We start from the raw sequence: 23,175 nt of genomic DNA, 5'->3' as shown, positions 1-23,175 counted from the left end.
TTATTATTATTATTATTATCATAATTATTATTTTTATTATTATTATTATTATTATTATTATTATTATTATTATTATTATTATTATTATTATTATTATTATTATTATTATTATTATTATTATTATTATTATTATTATTATTGTTATTATTATTATTATTATTATTATTATTTTTATTATTATTATTATTATTATTTTCATCAACATCATTAAGTTTTGGTGCTGATTCGTTTTAGTTGAGACAGTTTTTTGGGTTTTTTTTTGGTATTTAAAGTTAAATATTGTTTATATTGTCATTAATAATGATGCTATTTAACATTTGACAGGATGGAGAAGGTCTAAAAGGAGAGCCAGCAAGTTTTGTCGTGTATGTTTTGGATGTGCAAGATTCACCTCCTGCCTTTGTAGATCTGCCTTACACTATTGAAATCGACGAGGGTACCACTGTGGTGTGTTTACATTTTATACAAACTCTTATATCATCATATTCTCTTAAAGACTAAGATGATTTATCCTTTCAAATCTTGATACGTGACGTGATATTGAAATAAATTATTTTGATAATGTCAAACATCGAAATTAATCACATTTGATATCTGAATGACTTCAATTCTTTCCAGATCAATTTCTTAAAGTGGTCAATTGAACTAGTGTTTTTTTTTTTGTTTGTTTGCTATTCTAAATATTAAACACTTGAATCAAAACCTCCCATAGTGGGCAGGAAGGTCTTTTATACCTCTATATCTGTTTTCCAACTTGCTTTCTGTCTTTGCCTTGAAACGAGATTTCTTTTTTTGTGCTTTTCATTATCCTTGTCCTTGGCTGAGAGGGAAACAGTCAAATATGTAGTTATAGTTTTTGGGAGATGATGTTTTCCCCCTCTGTTACGTATTGTTATATTTGTTGTTTTGAATGTATAATATAAGCATATGAGTGTATTCCTCTTAGTGAGATCATGTCATTGTGTCTGGATGAGACTTTTAGGCAATCTCCAACTAAGTACACTGATAGTGTGCTCTTGGAATCTACATCTGTTCCTTATTTGAACTATTCCACTTCACCTTACTTTTTCTCATGTGATTTTAATTGTAAACCTAAATATTTTTTTACTATATCCCAATTTCTTCCTTTTTGCTGGCGCTGATTTGACCTAAGTGCCGTAAAACCCTTAAAAACTAAAACTAAACAATCTGCACAAAATCCACTATACAGGAAATCTGGGAGGTCCGGAGTTATTCATCACTCCTCGTATGACATGAATTCTAACCCAAGGAAGCAATCTTGTTACTCGTATTTGCACAATTTCCATTCCTATTATACTGTTTTGATTGAATTGATAATACTTCTAGGATTGGGCCAACAATTGGCTTATGCCTTGCTACAATTGTAGTATTGCCATAATATGAAAAATTCCCATATTCATTACTCAAAATGATCGTATAGATAGAACGAAGATGACATCACTCAGCTCTTTGTTATTGTTTTTGCCATCCGTGTTTAAGAGTAATTCTCATTAACCTGTATCAACCAGACTATAAACATTCAAGGTTAGTTTTGTGTGTTGGTCCATTATACTTCCGGATGGCAATGATTCTTAGCCTTGGAATAATAATATATATTTTTATTCCAAGTTCTTAGCCAAGTGCATACTATCTATAATAATATTATAAAGCATACGGACATGGCATCCATTTTTTCGTAGCAGCATTTTCTCCACTTTAGAATGAAACGAGAGATGAGTTATTTTATATTTGTTAGTAGTTTTTGTTCTTGTTGGTAGATCGATAATGATTTTCAGTTATTTCATATTCATGGTAAAGATAAAGTTTCTTATCTTTCGGAAAGCCATGCATATGGACGAATGGTCGGTGTCCTTATTTGCTTCCAGGAGCTCCAAAAAATCATATTCTATTTTTTTTTTTTTGGGTATAGAGTTGATTTTTAAAGATCATTTTTTTAAAAAATCCTATGTTAGGAATTTAGAGATATTGACATTGTGTCTAAAATTGCAGGAAATGCGACATCTTTTCACTTCAAAATTCGAAATTCACACTCATCAATAAACCAGTTAACTGCCGTACCCTGGAAATTTGGCCAGAAACTCCTCCTTTAAATATCGATCGATTTAAATGACCCTCATCTTAACAAAAATTCTCACAGCTGGGACCTCGCGAAGTGATTTTCTTGAGTGCGACAGTTGACTTGTTAACCACGTTTTCTGCTTCCAATTATCTCTTTGTCAGAATACTGAAGTCTTACGAGTTCGAGCCATAGACGGAGACAGCGGAATTCCAAATGAGATAACATACAGTTTTCTAAGTGGTAAGCCATTTGGTTCTTACTTTATTGAAATGTTATCTGATTTTAGCAATTAGTGATTAATAATGATGATGATGATGATTATGATGAGAATAATAATAATAATAATAATAATAATAATAATAATAATAATAATAATAATAATTATTATTATTATATAATATATATATATATATATATATATATGATGATGATGATGATGATGATGATGATGATGATGATAGATGATGATGATGATGATGATGATGATGATGATGATGATGAGAATAATAATAATAATAATAATAATTATTATTATTATTATTCTTATTATTATTATTCTTATTATTATATATTACATACATATATATATATATATATATATATATATATATATATATATATATATATATATATATATATAATAGTCTATATTTTCAAAATTTATGGTATGCGACTTTTATTTTATTTATTCTACTATCTATTTTCCCAATATATTCTTCTATCCAGAGGATTCTGACAATTTTGCAATAGATGCAACCTCTGGCATGATCACCACCAAGAATCCTTTAGACAGAGATTCCAGTACCATGAGGAACGTCGGAGGTGTCTATTTTATGACCGTCCAGGTATTGTACCACAATAATATGGCACTCTTTGGTCCTTATACAGATGCATATCCCAGGCTAGCAAAATACAATCCTAGAGAACACAGTTTGATTAGCTGTAGTGAATCTTATATATTCTCCCGCTCTAACAATAGAATAATATCTCTCAATGACTCTTGCCAGACACAGTTTCATACCCGCCAATATGATCTGGTACTTTTTATTTTATTTTGGGAGGCCTTCCGAAAGCTCCTACATCCCCAGTATTCCTGTTTATTATAATGTTCTAGTAGGGGGTTTGGGATGGGGGAAACCTTTTTTTTTTTTTAAAAAGTCTCCCCCCTCCCAAAGCCCCTACTAGAACATTATAAAAAAAGCTTTCCCCCTCCCAAACCCCTTACTAGAACAAGAATACTGGGGATGTAGGAGCTTTTGGAAGCCCTGCCTTTATTTTAATTATCAAAGAATACCGGAGTTAGTTTTTTCCTCTCTGATGGGTCAGCACCTTACAGTGGTCAGAGAGCTAGCTTTTCTTTGTGATCTTGCGAGCTATGCCAGTAGGGTCCTCCTTGCCAGACAGATCATAAGTGAGAGTCCAGAGTACGTTTGAACCATCCGTCCTTGGGCATGGAATGAGCGATGGGTCGGCAACCCATCCTCATTTAATACAGAAACACCTACAAGTAATAAAATCAAGTCCAAAACTATTGGCATCAGAGTAGCAGACCAGGTTACTGGCTCAATGTCTCAATCGTTTCTATGTTATATGTTTGTGTTGAGAATTTGGCTATTAAGCTTAACTGCTAGCCAGGTAACTTCGCGATGGTTGTGTGGCAAACCCACGATCTCCAGAAGTCGGTGAGAGAGAGCTCTAGAAATGACCTGAGTTTGATACGAATATTTTGGTGTTCGTGGATAGCTCATACGGTAGAGTCACGCTCTCACTGGCCAGGCGGAGTTGTCATACCAATAAGGTCGCAGGTTAAAACCCCACCACCGCCGCGAAAAAAAATTTTTATTCTCTATTGTCTTCTGGCACTTTTCTACTCACTTCATCTCTTGTGGCTTAATGACGGCGGGAGGCCAAAGCTAGTTTGCTGTCACCAAAGAAGACCAATATTGCTTGTTGGAATGTCAGAACATTATTTTTATTATTATTTATAGGGAACTGGCCCAAGTTACAAAAAGAACTCAACCAATACTAACTGCTTAGCCCTTCTCGGGATAATCTCTCTGGAGTGGAGCTGGAAGAAAACTACTGGCAAAAATAGACACTAAAGTTTGGTCACGAAGATTAAGTGACTTGCATAGAGCTAGAGTTGCACAAATAATACTTAAAAAAAAAACATGCTGAAACTTTAATTGAATGGAAATCAATCGACTCAAGTAGCATGCATTATACACGTCACAACTCAAGATAAACCGTTGTTGAACAACGCCACTACCACATTATCTAATTCGTCTGTAGTGTTTCATTCATCCTGTTTTGTTGATAAAGGGGAAACCCAAAACATCCAATTTATCTGTTTTCGTATCATATTAAATTGAAGCTTACATTCAATTTCACATGTTTATTATTTTGATTGCTACAGTTTATTTTGGTAGCCCTCTCCCTTCCATTGGAAATTGTTATTCTTTAGGTACAAATTGAAATTATATCTCCATTATCTTTATCCCTTTCGGAATGCAGGCAAATGAAGTGATTCCTCTTGGACAAATAAACAGAGGGAAGACCTCAGCCACAACCCTAGTTACAATAACAGTTACTGATGTCAACGATAACGCGCCGACATTCAACAAACAACATTACATGGCAACCATCTTGGAAAACATGCAGCAGGATGTGCCAGTTGCTTTCCAAGATGGATTCATGAAGGTTTCCGACATAGATCAGGTATGTCTTCAAACTTAAACTTGAGCTTATATATATAGCGCAATATCCACTAAACATGCTCAAAGCGCATTACAAAGTGTCCCTGACCAACAGCAACATGTAACAAGTAGAATGAGACATGATGCCTGTTAGGCGATATTACAATTTTTTTTTCGGACAGAGACAATGCTGTTAAGGGTCAGGTACTCATTTAACACCTGAGTACGGTGAGAGAATGTGAGTTAAGAGCCTTTTCCAAGGATTCACTATGCACCGAGCGAGGCTCGAACCCAGGACCTTCCAATCCAAAAGCGAGTGTCATACCACTAGACCACGTTGCCGCACAGTAAACTGGAAGACAGAATCAAATCAATCAACAATCCTATTTCAGAGACATTCATAATGATGATGATTATTATGGTAATTATAAAGAATAGAATTGGTGAATTTGCTCATGATAAGTGAAAAATAATTCTTAACCATCTGTAGGAATTGAAATATGACGTAACAAAGATATCAAATACTTAGATTTAGATTAACATTCAGGCTGGTGATTATATACAATTTGAAAATAACCAATAGGTTAAATAGTAGGGGGAATTAGGTCCAAATAACCCTTGAATTGTGCAAACAGGGTTGAAAGCATGAAAATTACGTATGTTGTAGAATATGAAAAACCCTATAATTTATGATATAGAACCACTCTGAGAGATCAGTATTAGTTGAGATACAAGGTTTTTAAGATGAGAAAATTTTGAAATGGACGACAATAATTTCTTTCATTTTTAATGTGTAAACATTCGAGGCAAGCCGACCCAAGGTTGTTTAACGTCATCCTTTGGATTCCCATTGGTGACTATTTTTAGCGTCGAAGCGGATGTTTTCCTTTCCCTTTACTTTCGATTCACGAACCATACAAACTATTTAATCGTAAATATTATTCAATTTCACGTCTAGCGAGCAATATTCTATAATATAAGATTTTTTTCTGCATCTTATTTAATAAGTATAATCAATTGCTCTAAAACAGACGGGCAGACGAGCAGAGGGGTAGACAAAACAGACTAGCAGAACACAGCTCAATAAATGCCGATAACCGGTGTTGACAAAGGACAGTGCTCCTTCTCCCCTCCTCCTGTTTTCTTTTCTTTCCAAAAATATTGCTATAATCATTTTACGTGAGTTAAAACCTATTTCGGTCAAACTTGATGACAGTAAAGAGTCAGCATACCACTTACATTGCTATAATTATCAGCATCAGCAACCACTATGATGCTGTATTGTGGCAAGTTATTTACTTTACGTTATTTACCTCAAAGGGACGATGGAGAATATTCTATTTGTACTGTTGTATCCTTATGTAAGGCACTGCACACATTTGCCTGCTGATGATGGGTCTTTAACAGAAAGAACGAAAGAAAGAGAGAGAGAGAGAGAGAGAGAGAGAGAGAGAGAGAGAGAGTAATGAAAGAATATTGCATATGCCTAATAAAGGAATGCGTTTGCATGCTTTCAGATACAATTACAATGGCAAAAAGAACTGCTCCCAGAGACTGGGACCAGTGTTTGATATGCCAACAAGATAACACAGACCGTTTAGAATGCCCCTCTAAGTCGAGGAGGTATGACAAAGGGCAAGGCTATGAAACTCTTTTTGATGATATAACACAATTCAATTCTTTGGTTTGTGATGAAAACAAGTTGGATGTATCTATATTTTAAAATTCATCAGATAGTTATGAGATTTTTGAAAGCTTAAAACAAAATGATGCTAAGTGGATAAGTATTGTCGTGCAAAATTTAATGCCAACAAAATTAGGCGATTAGAATTAAAGAAATCTAAAAGAATTGCCCTACAAGAATTCCAAACTTCGTCATTTGACTTGGAGGAGTCACCGAATGAATATATTTCGCAACCCATGAGAATAATGAGACAACGTTCAAAATTATAGATTGGCTGTAATAAACAAACGTGCTTTTTTTGTAAAAAATGGAATCGGGAGTACTCCATTCTATAATGACAACAGATATGGAAGAAAATATTCGTGAAATAGCATTATATATAAAAGATTCTGATATGTTGTCATTTATTGCCGGAGGAGATTTAGTCGCTCAGGAGGCACACGACCGCCCTATACCATAAAATGTGTCATGCACGACACTTAAAACAACAAGCTTTAAAAGATGTCACTGCTGATGATACTAATGATGTCACAGTTCTTGAAAGAAGTCGAGCTTTTGCTAACATTATATCTTTTATAGAAGAGAAACTGCAACAAATGTGACAATCGACATGAACCACTGTGGAGCTCATTTCCAGAATTTTCAAAAGTGTCCCAAAACTCATCAAATGTTCATGTAAGTGAGAATGTATCGGCACCCGATGCAAGTGTTTAAGGTCCGGTTTGCCTTGCACGGACTTATGTAGATGTAGGGTGTGTGTGTGGGGGGGGGGGGGGGGGGGGTGTTAGGTCAGTACAGTAATGAGTAAAATTCTCTCTCTCTCTCTCTCTCTCTCTCTCTCTCTCTCTCTCTCTCTCTCTCTCTCTCTCTCTCTCTCCCTCTCTCTCTCTGTTTCTCTCTCTCTCTCTGTCGCTCTCTCTCTCTCTCTCTCTCTCTCTCTCTCTCTCTCTCTCTCTCTCTCTCTCTCTCTCTCTCTCTCTCTCTCTCTCTCTCTCTCTCTCTCTCTCTCTCTCTCTCTCTCCGGCTTACTCCCTCTCCCCCCTCTCCCGCTTTTATCTACTAGTTACAACATGAAAAGGCCATCAGTTAGCTACCGTAAATGGTTACCGGTGTATTTAAAGTTTTAGAACGCACATTGTATTGTCGTGGTTATTTCCTCGGATAAGTAATGCTATATAGGAAAAAATAAAAGTGTTAAAAACGCACTGTTATGATAGATTGCCAGAGTGGTTCTATATCAGGTGTTATTTATACGGGTCTTACCTACCTATATGCCAATTTTCAGGATTTCAACCCCAATGTGCACGGTTTTTAGCCTAATTTTCCCTAATACAATGAATATGAAGAAAATATATTTTTACGCAGTTATTTCCCTTGTTTAATATAGCTGTAATAGGTAAAATCTAAGGCCTTAAACCTATACGTTATGATTGATTGCCAGAGTGGTTCTATATCAGATGTTTTTTCTATGGGTCTTAGCAACCTGTATGCAAATTTTCATGCTTTCAACCCGAATTTGCACGGTTTTAGCCTAATTCCCCCTACTAAAATACCCTATTTGCTTCTTGCCCACCGCCTAGATTAATTTTTGTTAAACCCGCTCTCCCCCCCCCCCCCCCCCCCCCCCCCCCCCCCCCCCCCCTCAAATTAATTTTTAAAATGAAATGAATAAGACATTTGATTTCACAAGTCTTACTGCTAAACACTTGAGATTATGCAGAAGTTTTTTGAATTCATATGCTGGTGCAACCGATCTCCTTAACGTTTAACCCTCTCCTTTACCATCTATTGGAAAATCATCACATTTGTTACGATTCAACCATCACTTTTCTCATCCAGATTTCATTTCTTTTCTTTTTGCTATCGCTATAAAAAAAAAATTGATATTCTGTCATAGGGTTCATATTATCGAACAATATTATGTGTAGAATACGCTTGTTGCTTTTCTTTTTGAGTAAGAAATATTTGTTTTTGTGTTGGGTGGGTGTGAAGTTTTTGGGAAAATTCTGAAAACGGCTGGTAAGGAGAGGATTAAAGGAGAGTTCAAGGCTATTTGCCACAAAGTTGACAAACTCAAAAATGTATTGATTGTGTTTAAAATGCTGTGTTTTTGAGCTACGTACTTTAACTTTAACAGAAACACAAATTCAATTAAAGTTTGCTATTGTTCAACACATCTATCTTATTTAATCCATACACAGAGCTTGAACAGTCATTTTGAACTGACGCTCCAAAAGGACGGGCAGCCTTACACCGACTTTGCTCCACTGCCACAGGAAGTTTACTCAGAGGCATCCATTCTCATTCGTGTCAACAATTCAGCTATTCTAGATTACGAGAAAAACCAGAGAATTGTGTTTGAGGTACGAGTTTTCAAAACCGCTTAGAATTATACTGCTTGGTTCACTGCCAAAGGGGTCATTCCGATGTGTACATATATGCAGGTTTGACATCCGAACCCACTTATGGGCCTAGTTTAACATTGTTGTAATGGACACTATTTTGCGTCATTTTTTTATGATTCCCATTACAACTACGAGCCCATAAAGAATTAGGATAATAGTCCTGCAAATAAGTGCACGTCGGACCAATCAGAAATTTGAATCTAAATAAATTTGCATATCTTTTGTTTTGTTTCTAAGAATTGAAAAAAATAAATGATCCATTAAGCTTTATTTTATATTGATTAAATACATTTCAAGGCTAGATTGTTATATCTAGATGATTACTCAATTTACTCATTATTCACATCAAACATATGTAAAAAAAATCATTGTTATAAAATAGCATTTTTATATAGACTAATATATTTATGTACGATATTTCACACCAAGAAAAGATCTTTATAATCTGTTCAAAATGTTTTATTCGAGATTTGAGAACTAGCTGATTTATAACAACAGTATCGTTCATTACAAGAAAAACAGTTTATACTGTCTGAAAACGGCATTCTTACCATTTAAAAACTATATATATATATATATATATATATATATTATATATATATATATATATATATATATATATTCATGAGTATTGGTGGGTACTTGTGGATCCTAGTGTGCTCTATTATATTAATTAGAGCATGTAAGATAAATAAGGACACTCACATTCTTTCACCAAGACAATCGTTTCGATGCTGGTCTCACATCTCTTCAGTTGACGATAAATCCGTAGTTGCACAATCTTCAATGGAAAAGATGCGAGATCAGCATCCGATCGTCTTGGCGAATAAGTGTGAGTGTCCATATATATATATATATATATATATATATATATATATATATATATATATATATATATATATATATATTATATATATATATATATATATTTATATATATGTGCGTGTGTGTGTGTGTGTGTGTGTGTAATGTCTATAATACAGGTCATTGCTCGAGAGAAAGATACCAAAGAAAAGAAATCTAGTACAGCAACAGTCACAATTGATATCAAAGACATGAACGATAATGCCCCAGTGTTCAGTCAGGCAAACTTCGCTCTTGACGTCGGAGAAAATAAATTCCCTGGTACCCCAGTAGGAAGCTTTAAGGTATAGAGCATCATAATATTCTATACCATCATCATTATCATCATCATCATCATCATCATCATCATCATCATCATCATCATCATTATCATCACCAGCATCATCAAAATTATGACCAAAATCACCATCACCACCACCACAACCACCACCACCACAACCACCACCACCATCATCATCATCATCATCATCATCATCATCACCATCATCATCATCACCATCATCATCATCAGAGATGTCAGGAGAAGAACCATTATAACATTTCACTCTTCTAACCGTTGACCTAATTAAGATAATTGATTGTATAAATAATTTGCATCTTCCCTCATATTTCAAACATTCCTTTATGATTTAAGGCAGAGGACAAAGACTCGGGCAAGTTTGGCAAAATTGAATACTCTCTACGAGGTGGAAACGGAGGGTAAGAGAGACTATGTTTTAAGGGGCGGTTTGGGTCTTTTCAAAAAAAAAAATTTAATTACCAATATTGGGCGATTTTAATCATTCTGTATCGTCATTATAGGTGAAAAACAACATTTATGGTGAAAAATTTTAATTATTTGTGTTGATACCCATTTTGCGACCTGATTTGGGGGTCTGACATCAAAAAATATAACAATCTTGTGGCAAACGTTCCACAAAAACTAATGAAGGAATGACCTCCATTTTCTTCCCTCTTGTCAACATTGTACTATAGTGTGTCACCATAGACAGATTTTACGGCTTTAGCTTATGGGATTTTTATTAGAACATTACAAAGTTGAGAATCAAAATGTTATGACAAAATTGATGTTAAAAATTCAGAATTAGGATTATCATTCAAAATGCACATATCTTATCCAAAAAAATCTCTCTATGGTGACACAATATATTATCTCTGTGATAACTGTGGAAATTTATAGACAATTTCATTGAATAGATTCAGAGAAACGTTTGACACAGTATCCCATACCATTAGAAATATGACATTTTGAGAAAATAGCAAAACAGCTTCCCGTTTTTCACACTTTTCTTACTATCTGTACAATTTTCGACTGTGTTTTTCACGCCTTTATAGTCTACTTTAAGAATTTGGACTTCAATTATATTATTTCTAGGGTAATAAAATATCAATTTCCACCAAAATCTCAAAATCAATTTTTCGAAGGATTTTCCTAATAATTAGACCCAAACCGCCCCTTAACTGGCTTTTTGGTGTGTGTGTGTGTGTGTGTGTGTGTGTGTGTATGTGTGTGTTCTTTTTTTCGCGAGGGGGGGGGGGGGGGGAATGGGTGTTGTTGATGTTTGGTTATTTTGTCTATTGAGAGTCGCATTCAAAACAATTTGACGTATTTTGCAAAACAGATATTACTAAATTCTGTAGCATTCTAGAACATTTTTTTGTTGTTTTGTCTCTTCTAAACCTGGATGTTTTGGAGGCCCCGATAACTCAGTTGGTAGAGCACTCGCTTCACATGCAAAGGGACCAAGATCGATCCCGGATGCAATCGAGATTTTTTTTTCTGACCCCCCTGTCCACCCAGCAGTGATTGGGTAGCTGGGTCTGTTGGATCTGACTAGTGTCCTATCCAAAGGATAGCAAGCAATTGTCCGTTTCACACTATAGAAACCGGAATAAACTCTGGTTCCATGGATCTATTGGGCTTGAAGGACTACTTTTTTTTAAAACATGATGTTTTGTGTGCCATAATGGTGTGAACATTTAACAAATGGGAGACAAAGAAGAAGAAGAAGAAGAAGAAGAAGAAGAAGAAGAAGAAGAAGAAGAAGAAGAAGAATTTTATTTGTATTTTGATGAACTACACGATAAATAAATCAGCATTTTATCCTGAGTGAGTTTTTTTTAACTTGTGAAATAAATGAGATGGAGCTTTATATTCAGATTTTCCCTTTAGCTAACACCAGGCTTCTCGACACATTATAAACTATTCTACAATATTTTCTCTAGGCCCTGAAATCACACCTCAAGTTCTTATGCATCTTTTCATTTCTTTATTAATTTGGAATTATATCCTAATTAGTTATTTTTATGAGACCTTTTTTTTCAATTCTGAGTACAAATAAAATATAAACATTACAAAAATATTACCATTATTAAGGAGAAGTTGCAATCGAATTTTGCTCAAAGATGGACGATCTTAGAACTCGCTGTAAATCACTGAATTAATTTTTGTTTTCAGATTCACGATTGATAAAGAAACGGGTGAATTAAGAGTAACTGGTAATATTGACAGAGAGACCAACGCAAAGTATTATATGACAGTAGAGGCAAAAGATGGAGGGGGTCTTAGAACTCCTGTGGAAGTCACTGTTACTATTCTGGATGAAAATGACAACAAGCCAATATTCAGGAGGACAGACTACGAAGGAATTGTACCAGAAGGGGCTGCACAATTCCTGAGAACATTGAAGGTCGAGGTAAGAATGACATTGAGATGAAAGTTATATTTTGTGCCTTTGTTGATGAATTGCACATTCATTAGATAGGATATATACTTACACTTTCTAAGTTCATCAGCTAAAAACGTTTATGTTTTAGTCGTACACTTTTTATGCAATGATGCAAACCGTTCACGTGATTACTAAATTTTATCTTGTTATACAGTAGAATACACTACCTTTGGTGCTCTGTCCCAGCACGAAGTAATAGGCTTCAACAGTCGTGACGTCACTTTCCTTGTAATGACGCATAGTAACTTAGTAACTGGTTCTAAATTATCGGTACAATGGCGGACACCCTTATGAAATACTTCTCCGACGAGCATAAAAGTGTACCCAGAGGAGAAAATCATTATAAATTTGATGTTGTTTTGACTTTTATACATCCTGAACACATGACATGTGAAAAAGTCCTAGCCAGCATGAAGAATAAAAAGTACCGATTTCCTTTGTTTAGAACCTTGCTGGGCGGACATGACATCAGACTATTGATTCCAATTGACATACTTTAATATGGTATATAATACAAGATACTTATATAATATAATCATACATTACTCATCAAATTCAAACTTAAGTAAAGTGATTTGATTCCTTGTCAATTTTGATTTTAAAGATGTTGACATTACTCGCAGTTCTTGAACAGGCGTGGAGAGAGAGAGAGAGAGAGAGAGAGAGAGAGAGAGAGAGAGAGTTCTAAATATCTACAGATAAAACAAAATTAAAGAATAGGCATGCATTGAGGTTGAACACCGCTCATTAACCAGTTCTCTCTAAGGACACGACGTATTTCAAAATTTGGCCAGAAAACTCGTCCTTCAAATATTGACGGAGAGCCCAGTTTTTAAATATTTGTTCTTCCAGAGTATGGCAATTGACTGGTTAAAGTTCTTCTTTAATCTCTCCTTACCAGCCATTTTCAGGATTTTCCCCAAAACTTCACACCCAACTAACACAAAAATATATTTTTTTATCACTCAAACACAATAGCAGTAAGTTCTTGGGATAAATAATTTCTGTAGAAAAACATTCTCTACAGCAAACTGTTCGTTTTCTTTAAATTTTATGATGTACAAAGGAAATTTGAATAATAAAAATGTTGGTTGTATCGTAACGAATGGGAAGATTTTCCTATAATTGGTAAGGAGGGGGTTAACTATGACTTAACTATGACTCATAAGGTACTCAGTTCACGATGTATGGACTCCGAATTTTTTTAATTGTGACACATCGCCTGAAAACTGATTTATGTTGTGATGAACAAGTGGCACAAAACAGAATTATTAGTATTAAGTATTAAATTTAGTGATACAAATATCACTTGTCTAACAAGGCATAAATGTTATTTGGTGAAATGTAATAAGCTAAAATTGTGTAATTCTGAGATTTTTAACTACATTAGATATTCAGCATAAAATGCATCCCTATCTTGTACAACTTCGAGCCAGTTGGTCACATTCTTATATTTTTATCTTGACAAGGCAACTGACGATGACCAGGAGGGGACAATCAACAGTTTTCTCTACTACAGAATTAACAATGCTCCCGCTGGTCTTGCAACTAACTTCAGTATCCACAAAAGAAGTGGTGTAATCACCCTGACCCAGCCCCTAGACTTCGAGAAACTTGATCCTAATTTGAATGGAAAACTTGCTCTGGAGGTGGAGGCCTATGATAATGGAGACCCCGTACAGTCTTCAGTCGTGACAGTTAATGTGATTGTAGAGGTAAGGACTATTTAACTATATGAAATATAATGAGTTTGAAATTTATTCTAGACTGACATTTCCTCTGTTCTTTTACTAATTTATGGCAATGTCTCTTGTTGTTATACATTGTGATGTTTTCTTTTCTTGAGCTTTGAAAAAAGCCCCCAAAAAATCTTGAGCTTTTAGAAAACGCAATATCCACTAAACATGCTCAAAATGCTTTACAAAGAGTCCCTGTCCAACAGCCACAAGTAAAATGTAGAATGGGATATGGCGCCTGTTAAACTTTATTGCAATTTTTTTTTCCGACAAGGACAACGCTGTTAATCACCAGGTACTTGTTTTACACCTGAGTACAGCAAGAGAATGTGAGTAAAGAGCCTTTTTCTAGGACTCAACTATGCGCCAAGTGAGGCTCGAACCCTGAACTGTCCGATCCGAAAGCTAGTTTTATGCCACAAGACAAAATAACATAAATCTTTCAAGAATAAGTGGCAGTTGTAATGCTATACATGTTTTAAGACGGATTATAGAATCCTCAGAATCTTCTATTGTCATTTCCATTAAACAAAATAAACATGTTTGTCAGTCTTTTTTTTTTTTTTTTTGGATTAAATATTCTTTTATGTTATCCATTCTTAATCTATATCAAGTTTTATAACTATCCGTAATTTTTCTCCACATCAAAATTATGTAGGACATCAACGACTTTGCTCCAGAATTCGAAAAGGCAGAATATATCACAAGTATTCCTGAAAACTCCAAAGAAGGTATGTCGTTTTTATCAAGTATTTAACTATTCTCAAAAGGACTTATCATAATTTGCTTTCGCTTTTGTGTATTAGATAATTTGTAGAGGGTAATTAATGCATTATGTGTTTCTCTAGTTAAACCCTCATCAAATAGCATTACCCAAAAAAAATTCAGTTTATCCATCAAACATTTCATAAACCAGATTGAAATTCCTACTTGGGGGGATGGGTGGGGTGAGAGTGCCAGCTCATACATGAAAATATACAAATCTGTATATTAAATGTTCTGATGACCACATCTTAGCAAAAGCCAATTGCTAACAAATAAGATAGAAATAGTTCTGGGACGATAAGATTGTCCCTCGGCCCTTTGCTATATCAATCTTAGGACAGTTTTTATATTATTATTTTTAAATCAAGAAATAAAATCAACCAGGAGGATGTCAACCATGAAAAAGAGGTAGTATAAGCCACACTGAGCCACGGGGGGTAATTCATTGTGCAACTCCTCTAGACCTAGCATAGACAGACCGGAAATCTAGCCATCAGGCCCTCCTCACCTAAATATGAACATGTACCGAAATCAATTATTTAACAATAATTATCTATCGTTTTCATTATTTGAACTAAATCGATCACTTGAACTATTATAAATTAAACATTTTTTTGTTAAAGTAAATTTCTAAAGAAAATAATTCAATTATTTATAGTACCTAATTAAAGACTAGCTGTCAATGTGTGTTTTTGTTGTTGTAATTCATCAGTTCCCAGTATCTCTAGATTCTATTCACTTTATTATTCTTAACCGGCCCTTCAAAGATTAACCCTATCCTTACCACCTACAGCAAAATTGTCACATTTGTTACGACACAATGTACATTTTTCTTATTCAGATTTATTTTGTACATTACAAAATTTGAAGACTGATCCTTGTTTGATAAATAAGAACATAAAGTTGTTTTGTAGAGAGCTTGTTTGAGTTTTAAAAAATCAATTTTTTTTTCCGCTGGGTTAGCCTACCATTTTGGGATAATACTGAAAAAGCTTGGTTAGGAAAGAGTTAATACAATTGCATGACATAAAAACCCCAGAATTTCTGATATTTTATACTATATTTGTCTCTTGCAGGACTCATGGTTTATACAGTGAAAGCCAGAGACCTGGATGGCACTAGTCCCAACAACCAATTCATTTACAGAATCGAGAATGGTGCTTTTGACAAATTCAGAATTAACTTTGAGACAGGGGAAGTCACCGTGGTGAAAAAAGCCGTTTTGGACAGGGAAACCTTAGAAGAATACACTTTGACGATATCCGCAGTTGACAGAGGGACGCCTCCCCAAACAGGAGATTGCATTCTCAAGGTTTTTATCTACATTTGATTTCATTTCACATTTCCTCTTTTCCTATTGAAGGCCATTTTCTTATTCCTAAATTATCCTGTGTATGTAATGATTTAAAATCTAATAACACAAACTTTGAAGATTTTTCTCTTTTCTTCTCTTTTCCATTTATTAAATCATTTGTATAACTACATTTATGTGAAGAATGCAACGGGGATAAAATCAATAGACCCTTGATCAATGACGCGGATATCTTATTTTTAAAATAGTTTTATTTTATTTTTGGTTGCTTGATTTTAATCTATAACCTAGAAATATATTGACCGTTTTCTACTTGTGCTAATTTGTCATAACAAAGATTAAACCTACAAATTTTACTCTGAACTTTTCTTTGTATCTGAAGTATTTATACATAACTTTTAATTAAGTGTTTTTAAGGACCTGACTTTTAATATTAACTCATTTTGTATTTAGGTGTCCCTCAGCGGGTTTTGAAAGTCATCCCTTTATTTTCAGTGACCCAAATGCAATATGAGGAAAAATGATGCACTATAACAAATGGCAATCAACGCTTTTTTTTATAAAATCAATGTTGCAGGTCCGGCTGACTGATGTCAATGATGAAAAACCTGAATTTGACTCCATTCCTGGGCCTGTAGAATTAATTGAGAATGCAAAGAAAGGAAGAGTTGTCTTTACTTTTAAAGCAAGGGATACTGATCTGAATAGTGATTTAGTATACTCTATCACGGATATTGCAGCGTATAATGGCGACAAAACGGATGTTTCTCTTGATGTTGATGCTCTTGGAATAAAGGTATCAAATTATTTCTTTAATTTGCTTAATTATTCAAATGAAATATAATGAATTGCAATTGCAAAACAGGGAATAATTTGGAAATTTCTAGAGGCATAGCTGGGTGCCCGGGAGCTCAAATAGTTAAGCATTGGACTGACAAAATATTTTATCTGTGTTCGATATCACAATTCATTAGATTGTTTTCCCCTATTTATGAATTGCTACCATCAGTTTCGTGTAATAGAAAAATACAGAGATGGACTCTCTTTATTTCTGCAAAGCTTTAAATGATTACTGTTACTTCCTTGACTTTAATGTGGAGAAGTGCCAATTTTTAAGGAAAGGCAAATATTGTAACTGGTATTATTAAATAGAAGTCATCAAGCCAAGCAACTTGTATCTGTTGTACGAGCATTTGGTTCCATACGATTGAGAAAGTGAAGAAATGTGATGTGCTTTGGGCGTGATAGATCATGATCGATGTAACTACTGTAATATTTGTCATCTTATGTGTTGAATTAGGTAAAATTGTCAATGCAAAATAGTATTTAATTCCATATGAACAATGTGAGCAAATGAATGAAAGTAAAGTGTAGTTGATATTATACATCATAGAAGTAATCAGTGTTTCTGACTTATTTATCATTTGATGTGTTTAACCCTGTAAAACGATTAAACACTGACTTAATGACTTATTGCTGTCCGACTCCTAATCAACTGTCTGGGATGTCTCTGCAGCTTCTCTAATACTATTGACTAATTTCTTCCATTGGTCTCTGTCATTTGCAAGTGACTGAAGGTCTGCAAGATCTTTCTACCTTAGCTTTTGATGGTTTTTGAGGCGCTTCAAGTCTCTGTTTAATATTATGTGAATGTGTGTGGTTGGTCCGCCTCGATATTTGTTTTGTTTTGACCTGATTGTGTGAAGTATGCTTTCATGGCTTTGTTTGATGGAATATTGTTGTCTCTTCTAAGTATGTGTCCAAATAGACTCCATCGTGTTTATAATATTTGGGTTGAGAATGGCGTTTCATTGCCTTTTTATAGAGTGATTTGTTTGTCATTTTTGTAGGATAGCGGATGTTAAACAGTATTCTTAGTTGTTTTCAATGTAATGTGTCGAGTTTTTCTTCTTCGTTCCGAGTAAAAGCCCATGTTCCTCAGTTGTAAATGAGGACAGATTTGACAAGAGAGTTACAGAGCTTGATCTTTGTTGCTATTTTGATTTTGTCCTTTCTTATCCATATTTGCTGTAAGTTGTTAAGAGCAATTGTAGAGAATTGTTTTCTTCTCTGGATATCTTCCTCATCTCCAAGTGATCCCACAAGTTGGTCTTTTCTTACATTGGAATTTAACGATTGAAGATTAAATGTCCCAAAGTTTAAACACAATTAAGGTAATAGTTGACTTTTATATAATCGTTTATATACATTTTTAAATGTAAAGCGCTTTGAGCACATTTCATACATATTATGCTTTGTGAAAACTCAAGTTTGTTTTTTATTTTTTATATTGTTTATATTTATTTATCATTTGAAGGGGGTGGGGGTTGTCAGTATATCATTTGAAATTAATTGACACGCATGTCTCATTTTCATTGGCAGGATTACTTCAAACTTAACCCAAACACTGGCAGTTTAACTGTCAACAATCCTCCCGATAGAGAGACAGCTGAGAGAATTGTCATCACTGTTGTGGTAGAGGATAAGAATGCTGAAGTTGGGGACCAAACGGCTACAGGTTGTGAAGATTATTTTAACCTTTAAGTAGACATTTGATATATAATACTGAACGAAAGTCTGCATAATGACCTGTAAATAGGAATCAGGACCAACAAATGAAAATGAAGTTTATAAAATAAGGACCGAAAAGGTAAACTCATAATAAAAATTATATGAATGGAGAAATGCAAGAAAATGAAACAAAATAAAATTTGCCTAACTAGAACACTAAGAGATAATAAAACTAATAAAAATGATGGCCTGTGACATTGATCATGTTGAGTATAGAAATAGATGACAAAGCTGACAAAAGTCTGATTCTGACGTTTTATCTTGGAATTAGTAAAAAGTAATAAACAAAAATGAATATAGCATTTTAATCGCTATGACACTTACCAACTCTGCAGGTTCTGTGACCATCATACTACAGGACAGCAATGACAATCCACCAACATTCATTCCCTCTGATGTATATCATGTTAATGTCTCCGAAACGGACGGTCTTCAGTCTATCGTGCTGCAGGTCACAACCAGAGACGCAGATGAAGATCAAACTGTTTCATACAGTATTGGACAGACCACTGTTGATGCATTTTCCATCAGCAACGATGGTAAGGTTTTCTGATTCTCTCTCTCTCTCTCTCTCTCTCTCTCTCTCTCTCCCTCTCTCTCTCTCTCTCTCTCTCTCTCTCTCTCTCTATCTATCTCTCTATCTCCATCTTTTTATCTATCTATCTATCTATCTATCTATCTATCTATCTATTTATTTATTTATATACCTAACTACCTACCTCTCCATTTATTTCGTTTTCCCCTCCTCTCCGCCCTCCCACCTTCCCTCAGCCATTAAATTTTCAAATCAGATTAAACAGTACAAGCTTGGTAGGACTTTTTACGTTCTCCTATATTGCTTTATCATTATAGTTACGTTATACACTATGACTTTCTCTACTTTTGATCAACATATATCCTTATTATATTTGCATTATTTGAAGTGCAATCTCTCATTTACAAAATGTTTGAAATTCATCATCACAGGAGATTTAACATCTGTTCCCATGTAGTTATAGTTATAGTTATTTTAAATATATATATAAATTATATTAGATTAGATTTATTTATTATTTTATTTTGATAATTTAAAAAAAATTATCAAAATAAACACAGCAAATATCTGTCTTTTAAGTAAAGGTTGCAATAGGGTGATATGTTTTTCTTATTCCTCTCTCTTCTTTAAAGGTACCATCCGTCTATCTGGCAAGCTTGACAGAGAAACCAATGAGAATGTAGAGTTTGAAGTGATTGCCAAGAATGTCGGCACCACTACCCAGACTTCCACTGCAACAGTCAAAGTTCTCGTACTGGATGCCAATGACAACAAACCTATTTTCAAAAATCATGACACCAACATATATGTCTCTGAAGATGTGGATGTTGGACGTCTAGTAACCAAATTGACAGCAACTGATAAAGACAAAGGGGATTTTGGAAAAGTTTACTACGCCTTAAAAGGGACGGACATTGAAGATGGGAAATTTGTCATCAACGAAAACACTGTAAGAAATTTAAAATCTTTCATCTGTATAACAAATAAACAAAAATTCAGAAAAGAAATATTATTGAAAAAGATAGGAGAAAATTATTTTTAAACAAAGGACATGCAATTTAGCACATATTCCAAATTGTGCAATATTTTTTACTATCAGCTGATCTCATTCCCACAAAATAAAACAAAATATATCTTTCAACTGAGGATATCTTTCCTTTGGATAAGGAGATTTCACTAATTATGAAAAAGAATTAAAGAATGAAAAATAATATCAAGCTTTAAAATATAATGTTATCGGGGTGAGAGAAAAAAATGTTTAGAATTAAACACGCGGTTCGATAAAACTTAAAATTCACTGAGAAACTATTTAACTAACCGCGTGGTTTCACCGGATTTGAGGACGAGAGACGCATGTGCAAAACCATATTGACGTTCTCTCTCTAATAACTTCTCCACCGGTGACGTCCAATCAAGGGACGCTACTCTTCCACTAATCTCATTCCCTATAAAGATCACTATCAAGACAGTTTAATATTTTGATCATTTGACTCTCGGCTCTTGTGAGAGTACAGTAATAAATTCAAAATATTTGTTTCACCTTATAAAAAGTTAAACATGCACATTTCTTTTACTTTCAGGGTGAGATTTTTGTAGCCAAAGCACTTGATCGTGAAGAAAAAGACCGTTATCGACTCGAGGTGGAAGCTTACGACTCAAGGAATAATCGAGATGAAAGCGAGAGTACAAGATCTAGCCCAATTACTTTCATAATACTTGATGTAGATGACAACGCGCCGGTATTCACTTCAGTTTCCCCAGAATTTCCAAGTTTTCCAGAAACGTACACAAAGGACCTTATCTTGTGCTGTACAGCTAGGTCAGGTTGACTCATTTGGACACAGGGAATTATGAGTATTGTACTGTGCCTAATATGAGTCATGTGTAACGTATTATTGCTGTCATGTGTATACTGTGTCTAATTGATGTCATGTGTATACTGTGTCTAATCTGTGTCATGTGTATACTGGTCTAATCTGATGTCATGTGTATACTGTGTCTAATCTGATGTCATGTGTATACTGTGTCTAATCTGATGTCATGTGTATACTGTGTCTAATCTGATGTCATGTGTATACTGTGTCTAATCTGATGTCATGTGTATACTGTGTCTAATCTTATGTCATGTGTATACTGTGTCTAATCTGATGTCATGTGTATACTGTGTCTAATCTGATGCCATGTGTATACTGTATCTAATTGATGTCATGTGTATACTGTGTCTAATCTGATGTCATGTGTATACTGTGTCTAATCTGATGTCATGTGTATACTGTGTCTAATCTGATGTCATGTGTATACTGTGTCTAATCTGATGTCATGTGTATACTGTGTCTAATCTATGTCATGTGTATACTGTGTCTAATCTGATGTCATGTGTATACTGTGTCTAATCTGATGCATGTGTATACTGTGTCTAATTTGATGTCATGTGTATACTGTGTCTAATCTGATGTCATGTGTATACTGTGTCTAATTTGATGTCATGTGTATACTGTGTCTAATCTGATGTCATGTGTATACTGTGTCTAATTTGATGTCATGTGTATACTGTGTCTAATCTGATGTCATGTGTATACTGTGTCTAATCTGATGTCATGTGTATACTGTGTCTAATCTGATGTCATGTGTATACTGTGTCATATGATGTGATACGGGTCATCTGATGCATGTGTATACTGTGTCTAATCTGATGTCATGTGTATACTGTGTCTAATCTGATGTATCATACGTGTTAAATCTGATGTCATGTGTTCGGTCTAATCTGCTGTCATGTGTATACTGTGTCTAATCTGATGTCAAGTGTATACTGTGTCTAATCTGATGTCATGTGTATACTGTGTCTAATCTTATGTCATGTGTATACTGTGTCTAATTTGATGTCATGTGTATACTGTGTCTAATCTGATGTCATGTGTACACTGTGTCTAATCTGATGTCATGTGTATACTGTGTCTAATCTGATGTCATGTGTATACTGTGTCTAATCTGATGTCATGTGTATACTGTGTCTAATCTGATGTCATGTGTATACTGTGTCTAATTTGATGTCATGTGTATACTGTGTCTAATCTGATGTCATGTGTATACTGTGTCTAATATGATGTCATGTGTATACTGAGTCTAATCTGATGTCATGTGTATACTGTGTCTAATCTGATGTCATGTGTATACTGCGTCTAATCTGATGTCATGTGTATACTGTGTCTAATATGATGTCATGTGTATACTGTGTCTAATCTGATGTCATGTGTATACTGTGTCTAATCTGATGTCATGTGTATACTGTGTCTAATCTGATGTCATGTGTATACTGTGTCTAATCTTATGTCATGTGTATACTGAGTCTAATCTGATGTCATGTGTATACTGTGTCTAATCTGATGTCATGTGTATACTGTGTCTAATCTGATGTCATGTGTATACAGTGTCTAATATGATGTCATGTGTATACTGAGTCTAATCTGATGTCATGTGTATACTGTGTCTAATCTGATGTCATGTGTATACTGTGTCTAATCTGATCCAATTTCGAAATCCTTGATATACAACAATGAAACAGTGATGGGAGTGGACATGAAACAGTGATGGGAGTGGACATGAAACAGTGATGGGAGTGGTAATAAGAATTAGTCTGCCGATTATTCTGATAAACACATCAGGGATTCAATGTCATGCTTTACAATTCAGTCGCATAAAAGAGGAAACACACATCCATGCCCATGCACACACATACACACATACATACGTTAACAAAGACTAAAGAAAAACAGAAAACAAAAACAAAATATATGTTTG

General features: G+C 34.5%; 1 protein-coding gene across 1 annotated transcript in view; it reads left to right on the top strand.

The window, feature by feature from the left end:
- The window catches only part of LOC144974024 (cadherin-87A-like), a 154,295-nt gene that overhangs the window by 86,865 nt on the left and 44,255 nt on the right, over positions 1–23,175 (top strand). Inside the window, exons 11-26 of the mRNA XM_078916914.1 lie at positions 325–447; positions 2,242–2,320; positions 2,807–2,925; positions 4,595–4,798; positions 8,662–8,823; positions 9,849–10,013; positions 10,364–10,428; positions 12,188–12,425; positions 13,928–14,173; positions 14,853–14,925; positions 16,036–16,271; positions 16,849–17,067; positions 18,654–18,789; positions 19,178–19,381; positions 20,010–20,326; positions 20,958–21,196. Of these exons, the coding sequence (XP_078773040.1) occupies positions 325–447; positions 2,242–2,320; positions 2,807–2,925; positions 4,595–4,798; positions 8,662–8,823; positions 9,849–10,013; positions 10,364–10,428; positions 12,188–12,425; positions 13,928–14,173; positions 14,853–14,925; positions 16,036–16,271; positions 16,849–17,067; positions 18,654–18,789; positions 19,178–19,381; positions 20,010–20,326; positions 20,958–21,196 (2,825 nt within the window). The remainder of the gene's footprint in view (positions 1–324; positions 448–2,241; positions 2,321–2,806; positions 2,926–4,594; positions 4,799–8,661; positions 8,824–9,848; positions 10,014–10,363; positions 10,429–12,187; positions 12,426–13,927; positions 14,174–14,852; positions 14,926–16,035; positions 16,272–16,848; positions 17,068–18,653; positions 18,790–19,177; positions 19,382–20,009; positions 20,327–20,957; positions 21,197–23,175) is intronic.

The sequence above is a fragment of the Berghia stephanieae genome, chromosome 5 (genome assembly GCF_034508935.2).
Source record: "Berghia stephanieae isolate SIO BIC M18660-M18661 chromosome 5, UCSD_Bste_1.3, whole genome shotgun sequence".
NCBI lineage: Eukaryota > Metazoa > Mollusca > Gastropoda > Nudibranchia > Aeolidiidae > Berghia > Berghia stephanieae.
Note: the sequence above shows the minus strand (reverse complement) of the source record. Positions and strands in the feature narration are given on the sequence as shown.